This window comes from Octodon degus, unplaced genomic scaffold, assembly GCF_000260255.1.
Source record: "Octodon degus isolate 3935 unplaced genomic scaffold, OctDeg1.0 scaffold00057, whole genome shotgun sequence".
Classification (NCBI taxonomy): domain Eukaryota; kingdom Metazoa; phylum Chordata; class Mammalia; order Rodentia; family Octodontidae; genus Octodon; species Octodon degus.
The window spans coordinates 12,833,114-12,850,742 of NW_004524633.1; the positions used below are offsets into that span (position 1 = coordinate 12,833,114).

Sequence of the window (17,629 nt, forward strand, 5' to 3'; positions counted from 1 at the left end):
GAGTCCCGCAGGCCTCCCAGAGTCCGCCGAAGTTCTTCAATGGCGCCAGGCAAGATAGCCAATTTAAGAGGCCAACAACATTTGTTTATCTGTATTGTATGATATATCTGGAAATATGATTTGTAACTTATCGGTTTAAATATGAACACTCAAAGTTGGAGTGAACAGTGTGTATCCTAGATAAACTAGGTTCGTGCATGCTAAGATTTCTTAACAAACTGCGCCGATAAATGCATTTGTCAAAGCAGAAGAAAACTCAGGCGAAGCTGCGCTCTAGCAGAGGAACACATTTCCTTACTTGTAGCAAGGAGATGCTCTTTCTACACACACAAATCCAAAATAGCCTCGTTTGCCTCCAAGTCTGGAACCCTTCCGGTGTTTGTATTCACAGCAGGAGCTCAACCTGTTCACCTGCATCCCGTTCAGAAAGAAGGTGAGGCTGAAGGGAAAGCCATGGTGCCTTTTAGAGATGAACTGGAAGGTCTCTGGAATGAAAAAAAGAGACAAGTAAATCTGCAAAGGCTGTTGATTTTGAACTAACACTCCTATATCTTCTATGTTACTTTTTTTTAGATAAATGCAATATTCAGCACTAGATAATCTTTTGAAGACAATTAAACACCCAAAGCCTTTCTATTGGGGAACAAGGAATTTAACAAGTATGGAAGGAACACATGGAAACTAAGTTTTGTAAATGAGGATGGGAAGAAGAGTTGAAGCAAGGGAAAGGGAATGGGGAAAAAAGAATTAAGATATAATATGTACAGGCACAAATTCCTTATGAAGAATGTGATCATTCAGTATGGCAAAGTATGCCGATAAAAATTAATTTTAGGCTGAGGAAACAGTTCAGAGGCATAAGCACCTGCCTGGCAAGTACGAAGCCCTGAGTTCAATCCCCAGTATAAAAAAAGAAAAAAAATTAATTAATATTAAAAATCATTCTAGGGGCCGGGGAGATAGCTCAGTAGAATAAGTGCTTGCCTGGCAAGTGCAGGGTCCTGAGTTCAATCCCCGGTACCGCAAAAAAAAAAAAAAAAAAAAAAGTCATTCTAGGAGCCAGGGAGATAGCTCAGTAGACTAAAGCACCTGCTTAGGCAAGCCTGGGCAAGCACAAGGACTGTAGTTTGATCCCCGGCACCACATGCCTAGCCAGTGCAACCCCCAGGGCGGGCTGAGCTGTCCAGAGTCTGGGTGTGGTGGCACATGCCTGTAATCCCAGCACGGGGAAGGCTGAAAGCCGGAGGAGCACCAGGAGTCCAAGCTGCTTAGTGAGACCCTGTTACAACCAAATACATAATGAAAAATAAATAAAAGCCATTCTACCATTTTATCCTTAATAAATAAGCTAAGTCTTTTTAAAACCCCATCTTGTAATAAAATGATGGTTTCTGGCATTATAAGAGCATATGCTACTTCTAGGCATGGGGCTTTTATCTCAGGTGTGTGGTTTCTCAACAGCCACATGAGCTAACGATATCCCTGTTGACAATTTTTAGATGAAGAATTTTAAGAATTAGAGGAATCCAGTAACTAACTCAGTATTATACAGTAAGTGGGAGAGTTAGTATTGGGATACAAACATCTCTTTAAATCCCATGGCTCTATCTTGCCATGCTCCCTAGAATGAGAAAATGTTGTTATGTTGTTATGCAATTAGTATGCTTGGGCCAGCGATGCAACTCAGTGACGCAGAACCTTCCTGGCAAGTTCCAGATCCTGCGTTTGATTCCTGATATGAGACAGAGAGAGAGAGAGAGAGAGAGAGAGAGAGAGAGAGAGAGAGAGAGAGAGGCATGCTTTTATAAAATTTGTATTTTAAGTTATGACTTTAAATATCTTCGTATATATGTGAACAAGACAATGTTATACCATCCCTAAACCATAGGCAATTGTTTGACTTTGAATTTTTTCTTCCCCACCCACCCCAATATCCTACCAATAAATTAAGAAGAATGCTTGCAATTGACAGTTTTTAATTTTTCCAAAGCTTTACCATTCTCTTTGATAAAATCCTACCCAAGAGACCCCCCCTTTCCACAGGGCCTCAGAATCCTGCTACTTAAGAATTCCTCTAGCAGCAAACTGCTCTGCTTCTGTCAGGAATACAGTAAACAAGACTCACCTTTCCACTCTGCGCACATTTCTTTCTAATCTTGCATGTATTGTAGTATATTAAAATATGGTGGCACCTGGAGTTTTCAAACTTTAATGTGCACCTGGATCACCTGGAGGGCTTGTTAAGATGCGCTGAGGCTGAGGCTTGTAAGCCTCACTCCCAAGCTGTGGATGCAGCAGACCCCAGTGCAGGCTTCACAGACTTGCCTACCTAACAAGTGTCCAGCAGAGGCTGATGCTACAGGGACCCCACTGGGAAAATCCTAACATAGATACTTGCCCTGTTGTTTGTCTGTGAAATCCATGAGAGCTGAACAGGGACTGAACTCATCTTGGCTTCCCCGGGACCCAGAACAATAGGAAATGCGGTCTCCCCAAACAGTAAAAGGTTCGTTACCATAATCAGCCTTTTTCTATCATCAAGAAACGTGAAAAGACTATCACATTGTGCCCCTGAAGATGTCTGAATCAGATATAAGGCATTCTAAACACTAAGACCTGGGTATTTGTGATATAAAATTAAATAAACTAGGAAAAATAGAACAGTTAGCATCCGGGAACACTAACATGCAGTAAGTTCTCGAAGTCCACTTGTTCTAATGATAAATGGACTCCTCAAGTGGTGGCTGCAAAGCCGAGGAGTCCCACTGATTTCACAGCAGAAACGTCAACTCCACCTTCACACAACAGAACCTAGCTCACTGCAGCAGGTGCCTGACAACTCCCGGAGCACCCAGCCAGGAAGAAAATGCACTCGAGAAAATGCTGCGAACGGGCCCTGAAAATGGACTCCTAGATGTGACAGCTTTTCCTCCGATGTGTGTGGGACTGCAGAGCATACCCAGCTATTACTCCATTTTGCTCTTCACTTTTTGAAATGTATTAAACAAGAAATGACACCCCCTGTCTTTCCTGCTTCTGCTATTTACTTTGTGATGTTGCCTTTTAGAGTCCTATGACATCTCTCAATTCTGACTCCATTGCTTTTCCATGGCGGATAGAAAGAATACAGACCAGAAATCAGAAGGGTTTGGTTCATGTCCAAGTTCTTCATGTAGTGGTGTATGTCATGGCAAATCATTCAAATTTATCTCATTTCCAAATTCTCATCTATAAACTGAGGAAGTCTGGGGTGGACCCCAGTTTCCCCACTGCACAGTGCAATTTTAAAAATTATTAGCAACACCTTTATATTATTTGTAAAACATTTTATCCATTCTTTCCTGACAGTGTGTGGCACTGTTTCAGGCCCTGAAGAAAAACAAAAATACTAGAACGGTATCACAGGTGGCCTCTTCTCTGGCAAGTTATAATTCAGTGAGAAAGACGAAATTATTGTGCCAGAGCTCTGAAGTCAGGCCATGGAATCCTCTCCCCTTAAGAACGTGCCTTTGGAAACAAATCAGACTTAAAACAAACCAAGCAGCATTTAATTCATGAAAAATGACTGAAATTTTGGTTAAAAACTGAGAGTGCAGCATTCTTTTTTCTGGGCTTATCCTCAGCCCCAAACCTGCCGCTGGTACGTCATAGCCATCCGAATGGGGTAGGGCAGGACATAATTAAGCAGCAGTTTCCCTGTCAATGGGGCTGACTTGATTTACAGAAGGGATGCAAAACCCCAGGCCTGTGCTATCTCCAGTCATAAGCAGCAATCTGGGAAGCACACTAACAAGGGAGGCTAGAGATTCCCTGACACTATGGGGCTAATGAGAGCCAGCCACAGCCGGTGGTCGTGTCTGAAATTCAACAGGGAGACACGAGCAGTAAGGTGTCCGGGTGGCCCTCTGTCCACTGTGGACACATGCCAGCTCACCGGACGCAGCTGCAAGCTAAGGACCCCTCCCAGCTAGTTCATTATCAGGCTGCCTGAAGCTTTGCCTCCGCACAGAGGAAACAGAGCACCTGGGGGAGAAAGAAAGGTGGAGTGTGTGCCCCTGACACTGTGGAAATCCCAGGCACTTACTAAGAGCCTCAGATGTAGCCTCATTCAGAAACAGTCTCTTCATGGAGAGAATTAGTGAGGAATCAAAATGAGATCATCCTAGATTTAAATTTTACCCCAAATCCAATAACTGCTGTCCTCAGAGGAAGAGAAAAGAGTATCTTAATTAAAATAATCTTCCATGATCTAAGGTTCCTAAACATTACTAAGATCACTAAGTAAAAATTTTGCCTACTATATTATTGTGTACTTTCATGTTTCTAAGTGTATATAATATAGAATTCACCTAAAATAATTAGTTTTTCAAATGCAGCTTCTCTAAAAACTTTTCATTACTGTCTAGAATTACATCTTTATCAAATAAAAGTATTCCTGTATTCACAATGTTTTAGGACTTTTCAACAGTTTTCATTACTTTCTGTTTTTGTTCTTTTTTTTTTTTTTTTTTTTTTTTTCTGGAGGGACCAGGGATTGAACTCAGACCCTTGCGCTTGCCAGGGAAGCACTTACTCTACTGAACCATCTCCCCGGCCTCTGTTCTTGTTCTTGAATAAACTATATTTTGTCTTTTCTATTTCCTTTTGTGGCTTTTTGTTTGTTTTTGTGGGGAAGTGCAGGAATCAAACTCACAAGCCCACGCTCGGCCAGGCAGGTGCTGTGCTGCTAACCTAGAATCCTGACCCCTTTTACTTCCTTTTTTATTATTAAACATTTGTAATATAAGCACAGTCATGTGGGGGAATGGTATACCCGGACACAGCAGAGCTGGATTCTTTTACACTTCCTCTTCCTTTTCCCACCCCACCTCTAAATGTCAAAGAAAGAATAACCTTTCAAGTTTCTCAAACTGTACGGTCCTGTCAAAGCCTTCATTTTGCTTTTGTGACCTCCAAACCTGTGAGAGAATAATTGTTGTTGCTTTAAGCCACAACTGGGGAGGTTTGTTATGTCAGTCCTAAAAAAGTAACATCACAAAAACAGATTGACTGGCACACGATGGCCTTATTAGCTCAAGATATTTAACAAATCATTTAAATCACTCAACCAGCACCAGGCTGAAATCAGAGTCTAGCCTAAAGCACACAATTTTTTTAAAATCTAAGCAAAATTTCAATAGCTTTACACCACAGTGATGGTGACTGAGTTTTATAAACTTATTTTACATAAGTTAACAAATAAACAACTACAAATCCCTTCTCAAAAAGAAAGAAGAAGAAAAAGAAAAAATCTGCAAAACCGTCAAAAGGAAAATTTCCAGAAACTATGGTCCATAGTATCTATAATATAGTGTATAATACTTTATCTAAAATCTTCTTTCACCAAAATATCAAAAGAGATATTTAAAAATGGGAAAAAGTGATCTACATTAAAAAAAAATAGTCAGAACCTAGGCACCTAGGCAAGAGAAATGACAACATATGTACATGCAATGACTGTATTTATTTTTCATTTATGTATTTGGTACAGGGTCTCACTACGCAGCTTTGACTCATAGCAATCCTCCTGTTTTCAGCCTCCCCAGCACTGGGATTACAAGCGTGCACCACCATGCCCAGACTCATCGCTGGCTCAGCGCACCCTCGGGGTCAGTGCGGCATGTGGGATGGAGATCGAACCCCTGATCCCTGAGCTTGCCAAAGCAGGTGCTTGGTCTGCTGAGCCATCTTGCCGGCCCCCAAACACTTTAAATATATGCTCATAACAGCATTATGTTTTTATTATTATTCTGTATTTAGTACAGGGTCTCATTACACAGATCAGACTTGTAGTAATCCTTCCAGTTTTTCAGCCTCCCAAGCCCTGGGGTTACAGGAGGACACCACCACGCCTAGTCTCATCTGCCATCTCAGCATGCCCCAGGGATGGGACCGGCAGAAGCATTATTTTTAATAGTCCCAAACAAGAAGCAATGCAAATGCCTAACAATTCAAGAAATGATTTTAAAAAAATCTATGCTATGGCAATATTAGGAGAGTGACACACGATATATGTGGGTGGGTTGATATTCCTTATCTGAAATGCATGGATCCACAAGTGTTTGAGATTTCAGAGGAGTGTAAGTCTGGAACATTTATGTAAGACTTCAGTAGGCTGAAATCCAAATCCAAAACTTATTGATCATTAAATCAGTGTTATACAAATATGTAACTTTCAAAAATGCTGCGCCAGCTGAAAGAAGCAAGACATCAAACACCTGCCATTTGTGCGGCTGTATTTACAGGGAGGGGGCAGAAGCTATGCTGAGAAATTCAACCGTGTGAGGCCAGCAAGCAGAGCAGGGGTCGCCCGCGCTTGGCTATGGCAGTGAGGACCGACCGCCAGGGACACAGAGAAACTTCTGCACACTTGTGAGTTGTTCTAAAACTGGCAGATATCATGACGGAAAAGCTTCTGCAATTCTTAAAAAGCAATTTGTAGAGTAAAAGGTGCACCTTGAAAACCCATGAAGTGGAAGAAAGCAGATACAGCGCCCAAGTGTTCCATCCCCAGGCCTGCAGTGCCGGCCCCACCCCTGGGGCGTGCTCAGACAGCAATTGAGGCTGGGCGTGGTGGCGCGCGCCCGTAATCCCAGCTCTTGGGAGGCTGTAAACAGGCAGATCACTATGAGTCCGATCTAGTAGTGAGACCGTGAACACCCTGTAGAACCTTCCCTAAAATACAAAACAAATAAAGCAGACATACAAATTTAGACACCACATGGTTTCTCTTATATAAGTAAATCAAAAAGCAGAATAAAAAGACAGTTTTGCAAAAGGAAAGGGGAGAAGAAATGGAGGAAGGTGGAAGGGAGACGAGGGACTGGGGTCTACGAAGAATTAAGATGGTTTATGTACACGCGCCAACTCCCTGTGGTGGATGAAATCACCACAGATGATACAGACGAACAGAAAGAAAGAAAGACAAAAATAAAAATAAAGAAAAAGAAAAGATACTCATAGCGTATGTGTAAAATAAGAGAGATGTCCATATGTAAACATTTGATGGAGGGGAATAAATTCAGTTTTCATTCAAAAATAATAAATACATACATACCACCATCAACAAATCAGGGAATCACACACAATGGACTCCTTTTACAGCATTTAATTTGTACCTTAGCAAAACCATTTTTAGAAATTAAAATATTCAGGGGCCGGGGAGATGGCTCAGTGGAATAAGTGCTTCCCTGGCAAGTGCAAGGGTGTGAGTTCAATCCCCAGTTCCGCAAAAAAAAAAGAAAGAAATTAAAATATTCAACATAGCATAACAAGGAACGAAAACACAGTAAGTGTGAGGCAGAATAAGAGGAACTGCTTCAGTTTTGAGGATAGACAAGAAGTTATGTGCTACTGGGATAAAATGGATAGAAGTGATCTGAGAATGCTTAAAAAGAAAAGAAAAAAAAGTAAAATTTGAATTTAAAAAGGAAGAGAAAGCAATGTAGACCAAAGAAGTAATAATGCCAGGATGCGTGTGGAGGGCAGACAGAGAAAGGATTTGTTCACCTAGAAGTGAGGAGGAACACACAGATACACACATCAGATCACGTCATGGAATTGCGGCAAGATGGTCACAGGAGGAAGGAGGTCTATGAAGAAAGGGGCCAAAGTCTGTTTCCATTAAAAAGATAAACATGGCAAATTAAAATGCCTGGGAAGAAACTACTCCTTACAAATAGCAAAAATATTAAATCATTTCATAGAAATCTATGGTAGCAATCAGCTTTTTGCTAGAAGTCAGAAATCTCACTACGAGAGACACAATGAATTCCTTTGGGAATAAAAGATGTGCTTGCTGCATTCTTAAATAATTTTATTGTTATTTTAATAAAAAGCCAGATCATTTAACAACTGCCACATTTTAATGAGCTTACTCTCCCAAGAATGTGATCAAGGCCCTTTGCTTAAAACCAAAATCTTCTAAAAACCTGTTCGCATTTCACTGAATCATGCACCGCTTTGGTTTGTCAAAAGGGCAGCTTCTTTTCAGCCCAGCTAAATTGCTAAGATTGCTGGACCTCAAGACGAGGCTGAGCCACCCAACTTTCCAATTCTGAGCAATTGCTTTCCTGGCAATCAAGGGCAAGCTGAGACAAAATTACTGTATGCATAAGATTCAATTATTGAAGTCTCCATTGTGTGGGAGTATTCACAACTGTCCAGAGCCATCCACAGAGCCCCAGGACGGATGAGCAGGCCTCCTCGCCTCCGCTGTGCTGTTGCATTCTTATCAGAGATGGCGTGTCCTCTTCCAAAAGGTCGTTCAGCTCCGACCTCCTCGTCTTTTCGTCTGCGTCTATTACTTTTCCAGCAGTCAAGCGTATATTGTAGATATATCTCACTGAATGCAGTATGATTTAAGACCCTGGGTGGTTCTCACTGTGTCAGTTTCCATGGCAGATGATACCTGATTTCTGTAATTCCCCTAAATTAAGAGCTGAATTGTAATCCTTTTAAAAATAAATGTATTATACCCCTACCTTTGTCAAACTCTTTAGGAGTTTCACACCCTCATATGATAAAAACGAGGGAACTCTGCACTGAGAGGAGCTATGCAGGGCTGCATGCACCTGATCGGGGGCCTGGACCTCATCAAAGACCCAGCCCTGCTCTGGACATGTGACCTTGGGGACGCAAGCCAACACAGGAATCCACCCAATTTTTCATTGACGAAACAGAAGCAACAACCTGCGATGCCTTGGCAAGATGAGATGAAGGGAATCATATTTTCACAAATACACAGAATTGAATAAAATAGTTCTTAGCATAATTGAGCATCACATGTTGCCCTAAGTTAAAACCAACATTCTATCTTCTACTCCTGCATGTGAGGAAGTTTAAAACATGTAATTCCTAGATATGTAATTGTATTTTTGTTCTGGGGGTGTGAGATATTTTTCATTAATAGACATTCTTTTTCCATGTCTGTCCTGCTCTCCTTCACTAATGCTTATGTCTATGTCAAAATATCACAAATATTACTTGTAATTAGTTAAAATACTAGTATTTTCTCAACAGAGTTTCTTAAGCAAGGAAATCTCAAATAAAATCCCATAAGCATTTTATCTTTTCATTAATGTTCCACTGAACTAAATGTTGAAAAAAATGCTAAAGTAAATATGTGAAACTTACACTGGATATAAAAATGATCTCTTAGTCTGACAAACACAGATTTACGATCAAATGACAGAAAAAAATGTACTAAAGAGCCATTTAGCCGAATTTTGAAGCAATTTGTTTAGATACGATTCACCCTGGAGTTCACTGGATTTGTGATTTTATTTCAACATACCTCTAAACAACAAATTGCCAATCTGTTACTTTTCTCTTAGAATAATGTATGATATAATTCACTGTGGCAAGCCAAACAGTTAACTTGTGATTTGGGGGACAGCCTATTTGTGCGCTATCTTAATGATCAGATATCTCTATCCCACAATTAATCTGTTACCCAGTTAAATCACTCCAAATTCCTTCTTCCACAATCTGCAAGAGTAATTGCCGCTTCAGTTTCAATCATGGAGCAGTAAATCTAGATTTACTTTTAGGCAGCTGCTTTATAAGCCCCTGGATATGCATAATTTCATAAAGTGATTGAAGTCATTCTGAAACGGTAGCAACAACAGTTTATCTATAACATCGACCCCAAGCAATTAGAAGAAATCCACCTTGTCTGTGTACCTTTTTCAAGTAACTTTCCTTTGTACACACACAGGTTTTCCCCACCGCAGTGCTGCTGATAAACTCTGATTTCATCTCGAAAATCTGGATCATCATAAGACAGGTGCACCTTTTTCCCCAAATAGATCATGGTAATAGCTGCATTACTGTGTACTGATGTTTTGTAAATCCTTCCTGAGTCCTAGAAAAGACAAAGAAGAGGCTTATTATCTAATCACCTTCCTATCAGACTTTTTATTCTCATAGGGCTTTGCAATAAAAATACAAAAGGCTAGTTTTGTGTAAGTAGTTTTTAAAAAGTCTTCGCTACACGTCCATTTATGTGAAGGACAAAAAGTCAAACCCTATATGAAACAGATGCCTTTAAGCAGTGTTCACAAATATTTTGTCTTTATATCTTTAAATGCTGGGGATTTAGAAAGAAATCATATCATGTTTTTAAGTCTTAACTTAAGTGGATCCTTGGCTTATGAACTCAACTCACTGGTTATAACTTAGGCTGTCAAATGAAGGCTGAGGCTTCTCCACACAGCCTTCAGTCTCTCTCTCTCCTGTATTCAGGCTGATCGCAGTGTCCTTAGAGAGACATTGGCCCAGGATTTCTCCTCAGTTAACCCCATGCAGCAAAGGGTGCTGTAATGCGGCTCTAGGCACCAACAAAGCCCTGGGAGGGGGGCACGTTCTCTTTACTGTGAGGCCCAGGCGAGCAAGCAGAAGGCCAGACACAGGTGATCTACAGGAGCCACTGGAGGAAGGAAGAAAGGAAGGGAGGAGGAGGAATGGACGACAGGGCTTTGCAGCACTTTCAAAGGCCCCATGGGAACACTGTAGGGATATGAATGAAGGACCACTTTGTAGTGAAAAAATATATAGATATAGATATAGATATAGATATAGATATAGATATATAGATATGCATATATAAAATAGGATAGATATACAGCTACTTTCTCTTAGTTCAATGAGAAGAAAGTTTCGAACAAATAATGCTTAGACAAGATATCATGTCTGCATCTTGTACTATGAATAACTACTACAAAGACAACAATATGCAATGTATTAATTATTGTAACTGTCCTACTAACCTGTTTTGAAACTGTCTCATTGCTACTTCTTTCTCAATAAAATTAATATTAAAAAAGCCCTTTCACTTCATAGGGTTTTTTTTTTTTAATCCAGTTCTACTTTTCTGAAAGAAAAAACCAGAGCAAATGAGTATAGTGAAATTCTGAAGATGGTCTTTAAAATAGAAATGGGGTGGGGAGAGCCCAAGATTTACAATTATTGGGCAAGTTGTCTTGCCTGTGGATATATAAGAGCTCCCAAATAGAGAGAGAATCAGCAGAAATATCTTAGGGACATCAAGAGTCACAAAGGTAAATCAGCAAACGAGGTAATGCTCTACAGATTAGAAACATCTTCCTGAATCACAGTGGAAAGCAAAACCACGAAGGCAAGCCTGGTCCTACTTGCAAACTCATAATCCCGTGTAGTGACCCGTATGCGTACAGCCTGCCACACCAGCAGCAGACCTAAGGCAATTCCAGTTCCCAGCTCCTGCAAACACTTAATGAAGTGACTGATTAAATAAAAGCCTCCCCTTTTGGTTAAGCAATACTTTCTGAAGCAGCATGGATTTACAGGAAGCCCTCTGAGCTCTAGGGAGATAAGCACTCTATAAATACAAGGTTATAGCGGGATTAGAGCTGGGCAGATGCTTGCCTCTTATGTGTGAAATGAGAAACTGGAGGGAGAAACTTTTCAAAATAAAATAAATGGCAGCCTTGTACCTTTTCATCTTTTCCTTTTCACGTATTTTTCTGCTGAAGCGTATTTCTGATAGTGACATCTCTTGGGACTATAGTTACTTTATCATCTCTGTCTTAAAAATATTCTCCAATTACTGCCACAGAGTAAGCTTCCCTAGGTTCTAACAGGTGGCCCAAGTGACAGCTCAGGGTTGAATATATGTGCTAGGAAACAAATCATTGTTTCTTTCAATTGAGTAAATGACTTCTATATTTAGCATTTAACGTTCAAGGTCATAATGACCTCAGATTGATGAAATCTTGACAAGGTTGTATGGCCCTTCCTGCAGTATCAAAATTATCTATGAAATTTCAGGCGTTGCACAGGAAGGCTTAACTTCTTTCTTTCCTTCAACAGTTGCTTATGAGTTCCCTTCTACTCCTCTCTGGATTTCTGAGGCAACTGCAGTGGGATAAATGTGCAGCAGGCCCAAGGAGTGGCGCACCACTCAGACATTATTTATGTGCAATGTTTAGCATTTGATTCATAAGCAAGCCTTTCACTGGGGTCTCTATCATCCCCACTAGCCTACGTGCAGAGAATAGCTAAGAGGGTCTATAGGTGTTAAAGTAGATGTTTCACTGAAAGTGCTTTCCCTGAGAGTGGCCACTCCTCGTTGCTCACTTAACCAAGCTCTGATGTACCGAAACCAACAGAATCTTATCCAGACCACTGGAGAACCCTTAGCACGGTCCACAGACTTTATTATTCAAATTCAACACACACTCACTAACTTATGTGCAAGAAAAAAATAAAGAAGAAATGTGAAGTGTTCTTGGAATACTGGTATCCAAGAATGACGACACTACTAGTAATGTCCCTACTCCAATCTGATGTCTCTCAAAATCTTCCCAATCTCAGATATAAAAGGCATTTAGTATCACTAAGTAGATCATGTGATTCTTCCTATTTAGAGTCCTTTACTAACTACCAATATCTATGAGCTAAGTTTCAACAGCCCTCAAATATAAAATATCTTACATTCTCATATTCCTGCTATTTCTCAATAATTGTAATTTCTTGGGTTGCATTTGAAGTTCTAGCAATTGAACAGCCTGTCGTGCCTCAAACCTGAGCAACCCATTTCAAATCTCCAAACCTCAGTATCTACAGAGTTGCAAGACCCTAACACTACGGCTTTGCATTCCCCTCTTTATGCCCCCAGCACCAGGCCAGTGCAGAGTCATAGTAAGAATCTAGAAACACATATGGAGCAAAAAATTCCATATTTTGTCCTTTGGTGAGTCAAGAACTACAGTGGGCTGATTTCACTCTCACGCCACAGTTTTCTACATTAGAGGCAAGTCAGTACAGATGAGAACACAGAAATTGATGGACAGCATCCTACTGAAGCAAATGCTACCTTCAGCAGTGAGGCCTTTGAAAAGACTGGTACTGAAACCTGGCCACAGAAAGGCATTTCCCACATTAATAGTCCCGGCTCTGCCATAAGCCGGAGGAAAAGTGTTCCCTCCATCAGAAAGGCTCAGGAAGGGGCCAGAGGAATAGCTCAGTAGAATAGGCACTTGCCTGGTAAGCACAGGGTCCTGAGTTCAATCCCCTGTACTGAGAAAAAAGAGAAAAGAAAAAAAAAATGAAAGGCTCAGGAAGCAGCTGGCCAAAAAGGAACCTTTTCTCCTCATTCCACTCAGTTCTCATGTTTCTTTTGTCCTTCATCTTTCTCCCTCCTATTGTCCATTTTTCTTAATAACCCTTACAGCCTGCTGATTTCTGACTTGCTAGAAATGGCCCATGCCCTCTGAAATCAGCAGAACTCTAGATTTTGAAATTCCAAGGTGACACAGGAGGCTCTCCTTCCTCTTCCTCGCTATCCTTGTTTTGGGTGAGAAGGCCAGACTGACCCTCCTTGAGCAGCATCTACCCTGGAAGCCATCCAATCAGAGATTCCAGAAGCATCCTTGGCCATGCTCTTTTTCTAGACTTTTTTCCAAAATTCCAGGTGTTACTAAGAGTTTGACTGATCTGTTGGGTTTTTAATTGCTTTTCAATTCCTAGTTAGTTGTGTGGTTGTAAACTTTTATGCTAATTTTAAGCAAAAAACATTGTTTAAAAGAAAATGTCTGGGGCTGGGGAGATACCTCAGTAGAATAAGTGCTTCCCTGGCAAGCACAAGATCCTGAGTTCAATCCCTGGTTCCACGAAAAAAAAAAAAAAAAAAAAAAAGTCTGAAGTAAATCCAGCCTGTTATAAGATAGATATGCTAAAACATACCTATCATATTATCATATTAATCATATGTTAAAACCAGGGTATTTGCTTTTATGTTCTCCAGCCTAGGTCCACTGGCAAGAAAAACCAAGACTGGAAAGACCAAGATAATGAACCAACTATAATGGAAGCCAAAAGATTTTCATTATGCAATATTTATGGCAAAGCTAATATTTGTTAGTCTTTATTTGACTTTGGAGGAAAGGAATCAATATAGGAAAACCATGACGGGTTTCCATGATATTTACTTAAAGATAAAAAGAACAAGAATTCAGTTTTTTACAGAGATAACGAAACATCCGTTTATGAATATGGCGCCAATTGAGAAATTTGGTGAAACGGCAGCAAAATCAGGTGCCTGCCCTCGAGGGCCTTCAGCATGCAGGATAAAAGTAAGGAATAAGAAAAGCTTGAGATGATCTATGGTGGCAGAATACAGCAGGGACATGAGCAAAGCCACAGGACCTTTTGGAAGACAGCAAAACATGGAAGTCTCTGTGATGGCGGTGTAGGTACGCCATGGACAGCAGGTGCCTACACACCCTTTTTACCTATCTGAGACTCACAAGCAATTTCAGAGGATGGATACTCGCCTTCGTAATACAAATGCAAGCTGAGGCTCTAATTAGATTGGTGCTGGAGAAGCACCTGACCAGTTATACTTAGAATCTCCAGAAACACGAGCATAAACCTTTCGCAAGTAAATTCTGGACATGAGGATTATCCAAAATGACCTGTAACCCCAAATGTCAGCTGGCAGGGCTGTATGCTTCATCTTCTGATAATTAACTCTGTGATCTTGGGCAGGCTATTTCACCTGCATGGTGTCAGTTGCCTCATTTATAAAATAAAAATATTATTATGTCTCTTTCTGGAGTTTCTTGTACATCAGATGATAACATGTATGTTAGCAACTGAGCAAAATCACCACTATGGACTAAACGCCCGTTCTCCAATCTCTTCAGTCAGAAGCAGTATTTCCTCCTTCTGTGTCCCCACTACACCTTCCATACACCAGTAATGGTACTCGTCACAGTTTATTGTGGACGATAGGGAGGGGCCATGGGTTCCATCCCCGCCTCCCCTGCAGGCCCCGCCCCTGGGGCACACTGAGATAGCGACTGAAACTGGACATGGTGGTGCACTTCTGCAATCCCAGCACTTGGGATTAACCCATTAATAATATCCATTTCTGTCTCCCTTTCTAAAAGGAGACTAAATCCTGTTTCTGAGGCCAGGGCTGAGTCTTGGTAGGTCAACTTCTAGCACAGCCTTGATGGTAGTCCATAAAATATCACCTGAGCTACTTGTTGACTCGGGGCAGGGCATAGGCCCAGAGGTGACTGTAGTAGCAGGCCCCTGACCTGGAGACGTGGTGGAGGACTGAAAAGTACTTATCAGATACTTGCGACATTGACAAGGGGGCACCTATCCCTGTGCTAAGAAGGCAAGAAATCTGTTATTGGCATCAGAAAGGTGGCTCATTTGAGTGAAATGTGTTCTAAGTGTAAAATAACCTTAGAGCTTCAAAGACATAGAATAAAAATTGAGCAACACCCCCTTAAAATATTTTATATTGATTCTTGTTAAAATAATTACATTTTAGATGAACCTGATTAAATAAAATACACTATGAAAAATTATTTCACATGTTTCTCTCTTCTAATGTAGCTATCACAAAACTTAAAACCTCAAATGTGGCTTATAATTCTTTTGGATGACTGATTTAGGGAATGTAGCAATTAACTGGACATGTAATGCAGGCATTCTAATTTTGAGACCAAATTAGTAAAGAAAAGCCTGTGCTTAAAGGGAAATAAGGCAATTAAGTAGAAACATTGGCTTAAAATAGAACTATGTTGAACTTGAGGGGCAGTAGGGCCCATCAATCAGACATCTGTAATTGTACAGGGATCATCTGGAGGTCTTTTGGCAGCAAAGCAAAGGCAAAAGCAGGAGAGAGAGAGAGAGAGAGAGAGAGAGAGAGAGAGAGAGAGAGAGAGAGAGGCTAAGACTACCAGAGCATCAGCCTTGCAACTGTAAGGTTACCACAGTAGGACTTCTAATCAGAGAGGATATCCAAAAGGAAGAGGGAGAGGGATGGGGTGAAAGGAGAGAGAGAGAGAGAGAGAGAGAGAGAGAGAGAGAGAGAGAGAGAGAGAAGGAGGGAGAGGGATGGGGTGAAAGGAGAGGGGGGGAGAGAGAGAGAGAGCGCAAAGGAGGGAGAGGGAGAGGGCAAGAAAGGGAGGGAGAGGGGAGAGCAGAGAGGGAGACTAAGAGGGAGAGGGAGAGGGAGAGAAAGAGAGAGAGGGAGAAAAGTGGGAAAGAGAGAGAGGGGAAAAGGAGGAGACAGAGGAGGAGGGGGAGAGGGAGAGCATAGTAAGCCACACCTCCAGGTCAGTCACCTCTATACCTCTGCCCTGCCCCCTAAGTCAGCAAGTAGCTCAGTTGACATTTTATTGACTATGATGAAGGCTGTGCTGGAAGCTGAATTTACCAAGATTTAGTCCTGGCCTCAGAAACAGGATTTAGTCTCCTTTTAGAAAGGGAGACAAGGGCCAGCCAGATAGCTCAGTGGATTAAACCGCCTGCTTAGGCAGACACAGGGAGCAGGTTAGGAGCCAGGGTTTGATCCCCAGCCTGCCCTGCTGGCCCCACCCCAGGGCACATTGAGATGGCCATTGAAACTGGGCATGGTGGCACAGGCCTATAATCCCAGCACTTGCAAGACTGAAAACAGGAGGATCACTAGAGTCTGATCTGTGCAGTGAGGCCCTGTGCTATACTAAATACAAATAAAGACAGAAATGAATATAATTATCCATTATCTCCCTCCCTCTTTCCCACTCCCTCTCCCCTTCCTCCTCTCTCCCCCTCTCCTCCTCTTCCCATCTTCCCCTCTCCCCTCTCCTTCCTTCTCCCTCTCCCTCTCCTGCTCTCCCTCTTTCCTCCTCCACTCTCTTGCCCCTCCCCATCTCCCTCTATCTCTCTTTCCCTCTCCCTCCCTCTCTCCCTTCTTCTCCCTCTCACCTATTTTTAAGCATTAACTGCTCCTTTCAAAAGACCAGCAGATGTGCTTTAGCCCCCAGAAGTAAGGTGAAATATAACTTTGTAACGAAGGGGCTGTATTTCGAGAAGAAAAGAGAGTCTTTGGGTGACTCACTGGGTTTAATTCCTTGACCACTTTAATAAGCATGGGCTCAGCAGGTGTGTGGCTCTGACAGCCCTGTAAGCCTTTCTGTCTCTCCAGTAATGGTGAGTCTCACATATTTGTTTATTTTTATTTTCTCTCCCTGTTTTTTCTCTCCCTACTTCTCTCCCCCTCTCCCTCTCCCTCCCCAGTCTTTTAGTGCAATTTTCTATTATTTCTAATGTTTTTTTAATCAATATTTTTGAATTCTTTGAAAAATGAAAAAAGAAAAGAGGATCGGATTAACACAGAAGCCAGGACAGGGCTTCTCTGGGAAAGAGAATGTGATGGAGCAGCATCTAGGGCCTCGCTTGCACGTAGTGGCAAAATAAAGTTCAATTTCATTAAGTGGTACACATGCAGGTGTTTACTTGATTACTGTTTAACTAGTACACAGATTTAGCACATTTTCATGGGACATAAATTGTTTTCAGAGTTTAACTAGATAGTTTATCCCAACAGCATAATTCAACATCAAAAAATTAAACACTGTCACTCAATTATTTGAAAAGGGTAGGAAATCGCTGCTTGGACGTGGTGGACATGAATGCCAAAATGCAGATTTCATAAGGGCTGGTAAGGCTGCTCAGTGCTAGAGCATTTCCAGCATATGTGAGGCCCTGGGTTCAGTTGAGAGAGAGAGAGAGAGAGAGAGAGAGAGAGAGAGAGAGAGAGAGA

General features: G+C 41.4%; 1 protein-coding gene across 1 annotated transcript in view; it reads right to left on the reverse strand.

Moving 5' to 3' along the window:
* Window positions 1-17,629, reverse strand: part of Erich3 (glutamate rich 3) — a 106,760-nt gene that overhangs the window by 42,632 nt on the left and 46,499 nt on the right. The window contains exons 8-9 of the mRNA XM_023718305.1: window positions 9,724-9,904; window positions 299-485 (exon numbers count right to left, since the gene is read on the reverse strand). Of these exons, the coding sequence (XP_023574073.1) occupies window positions 299-485; window positions 9,724-9,904 (368 nt within the window). The remainder of the gene's footprint in view (window positions 1-298; window positions 486-9,723; window positions 9,905-17,629) is intronic.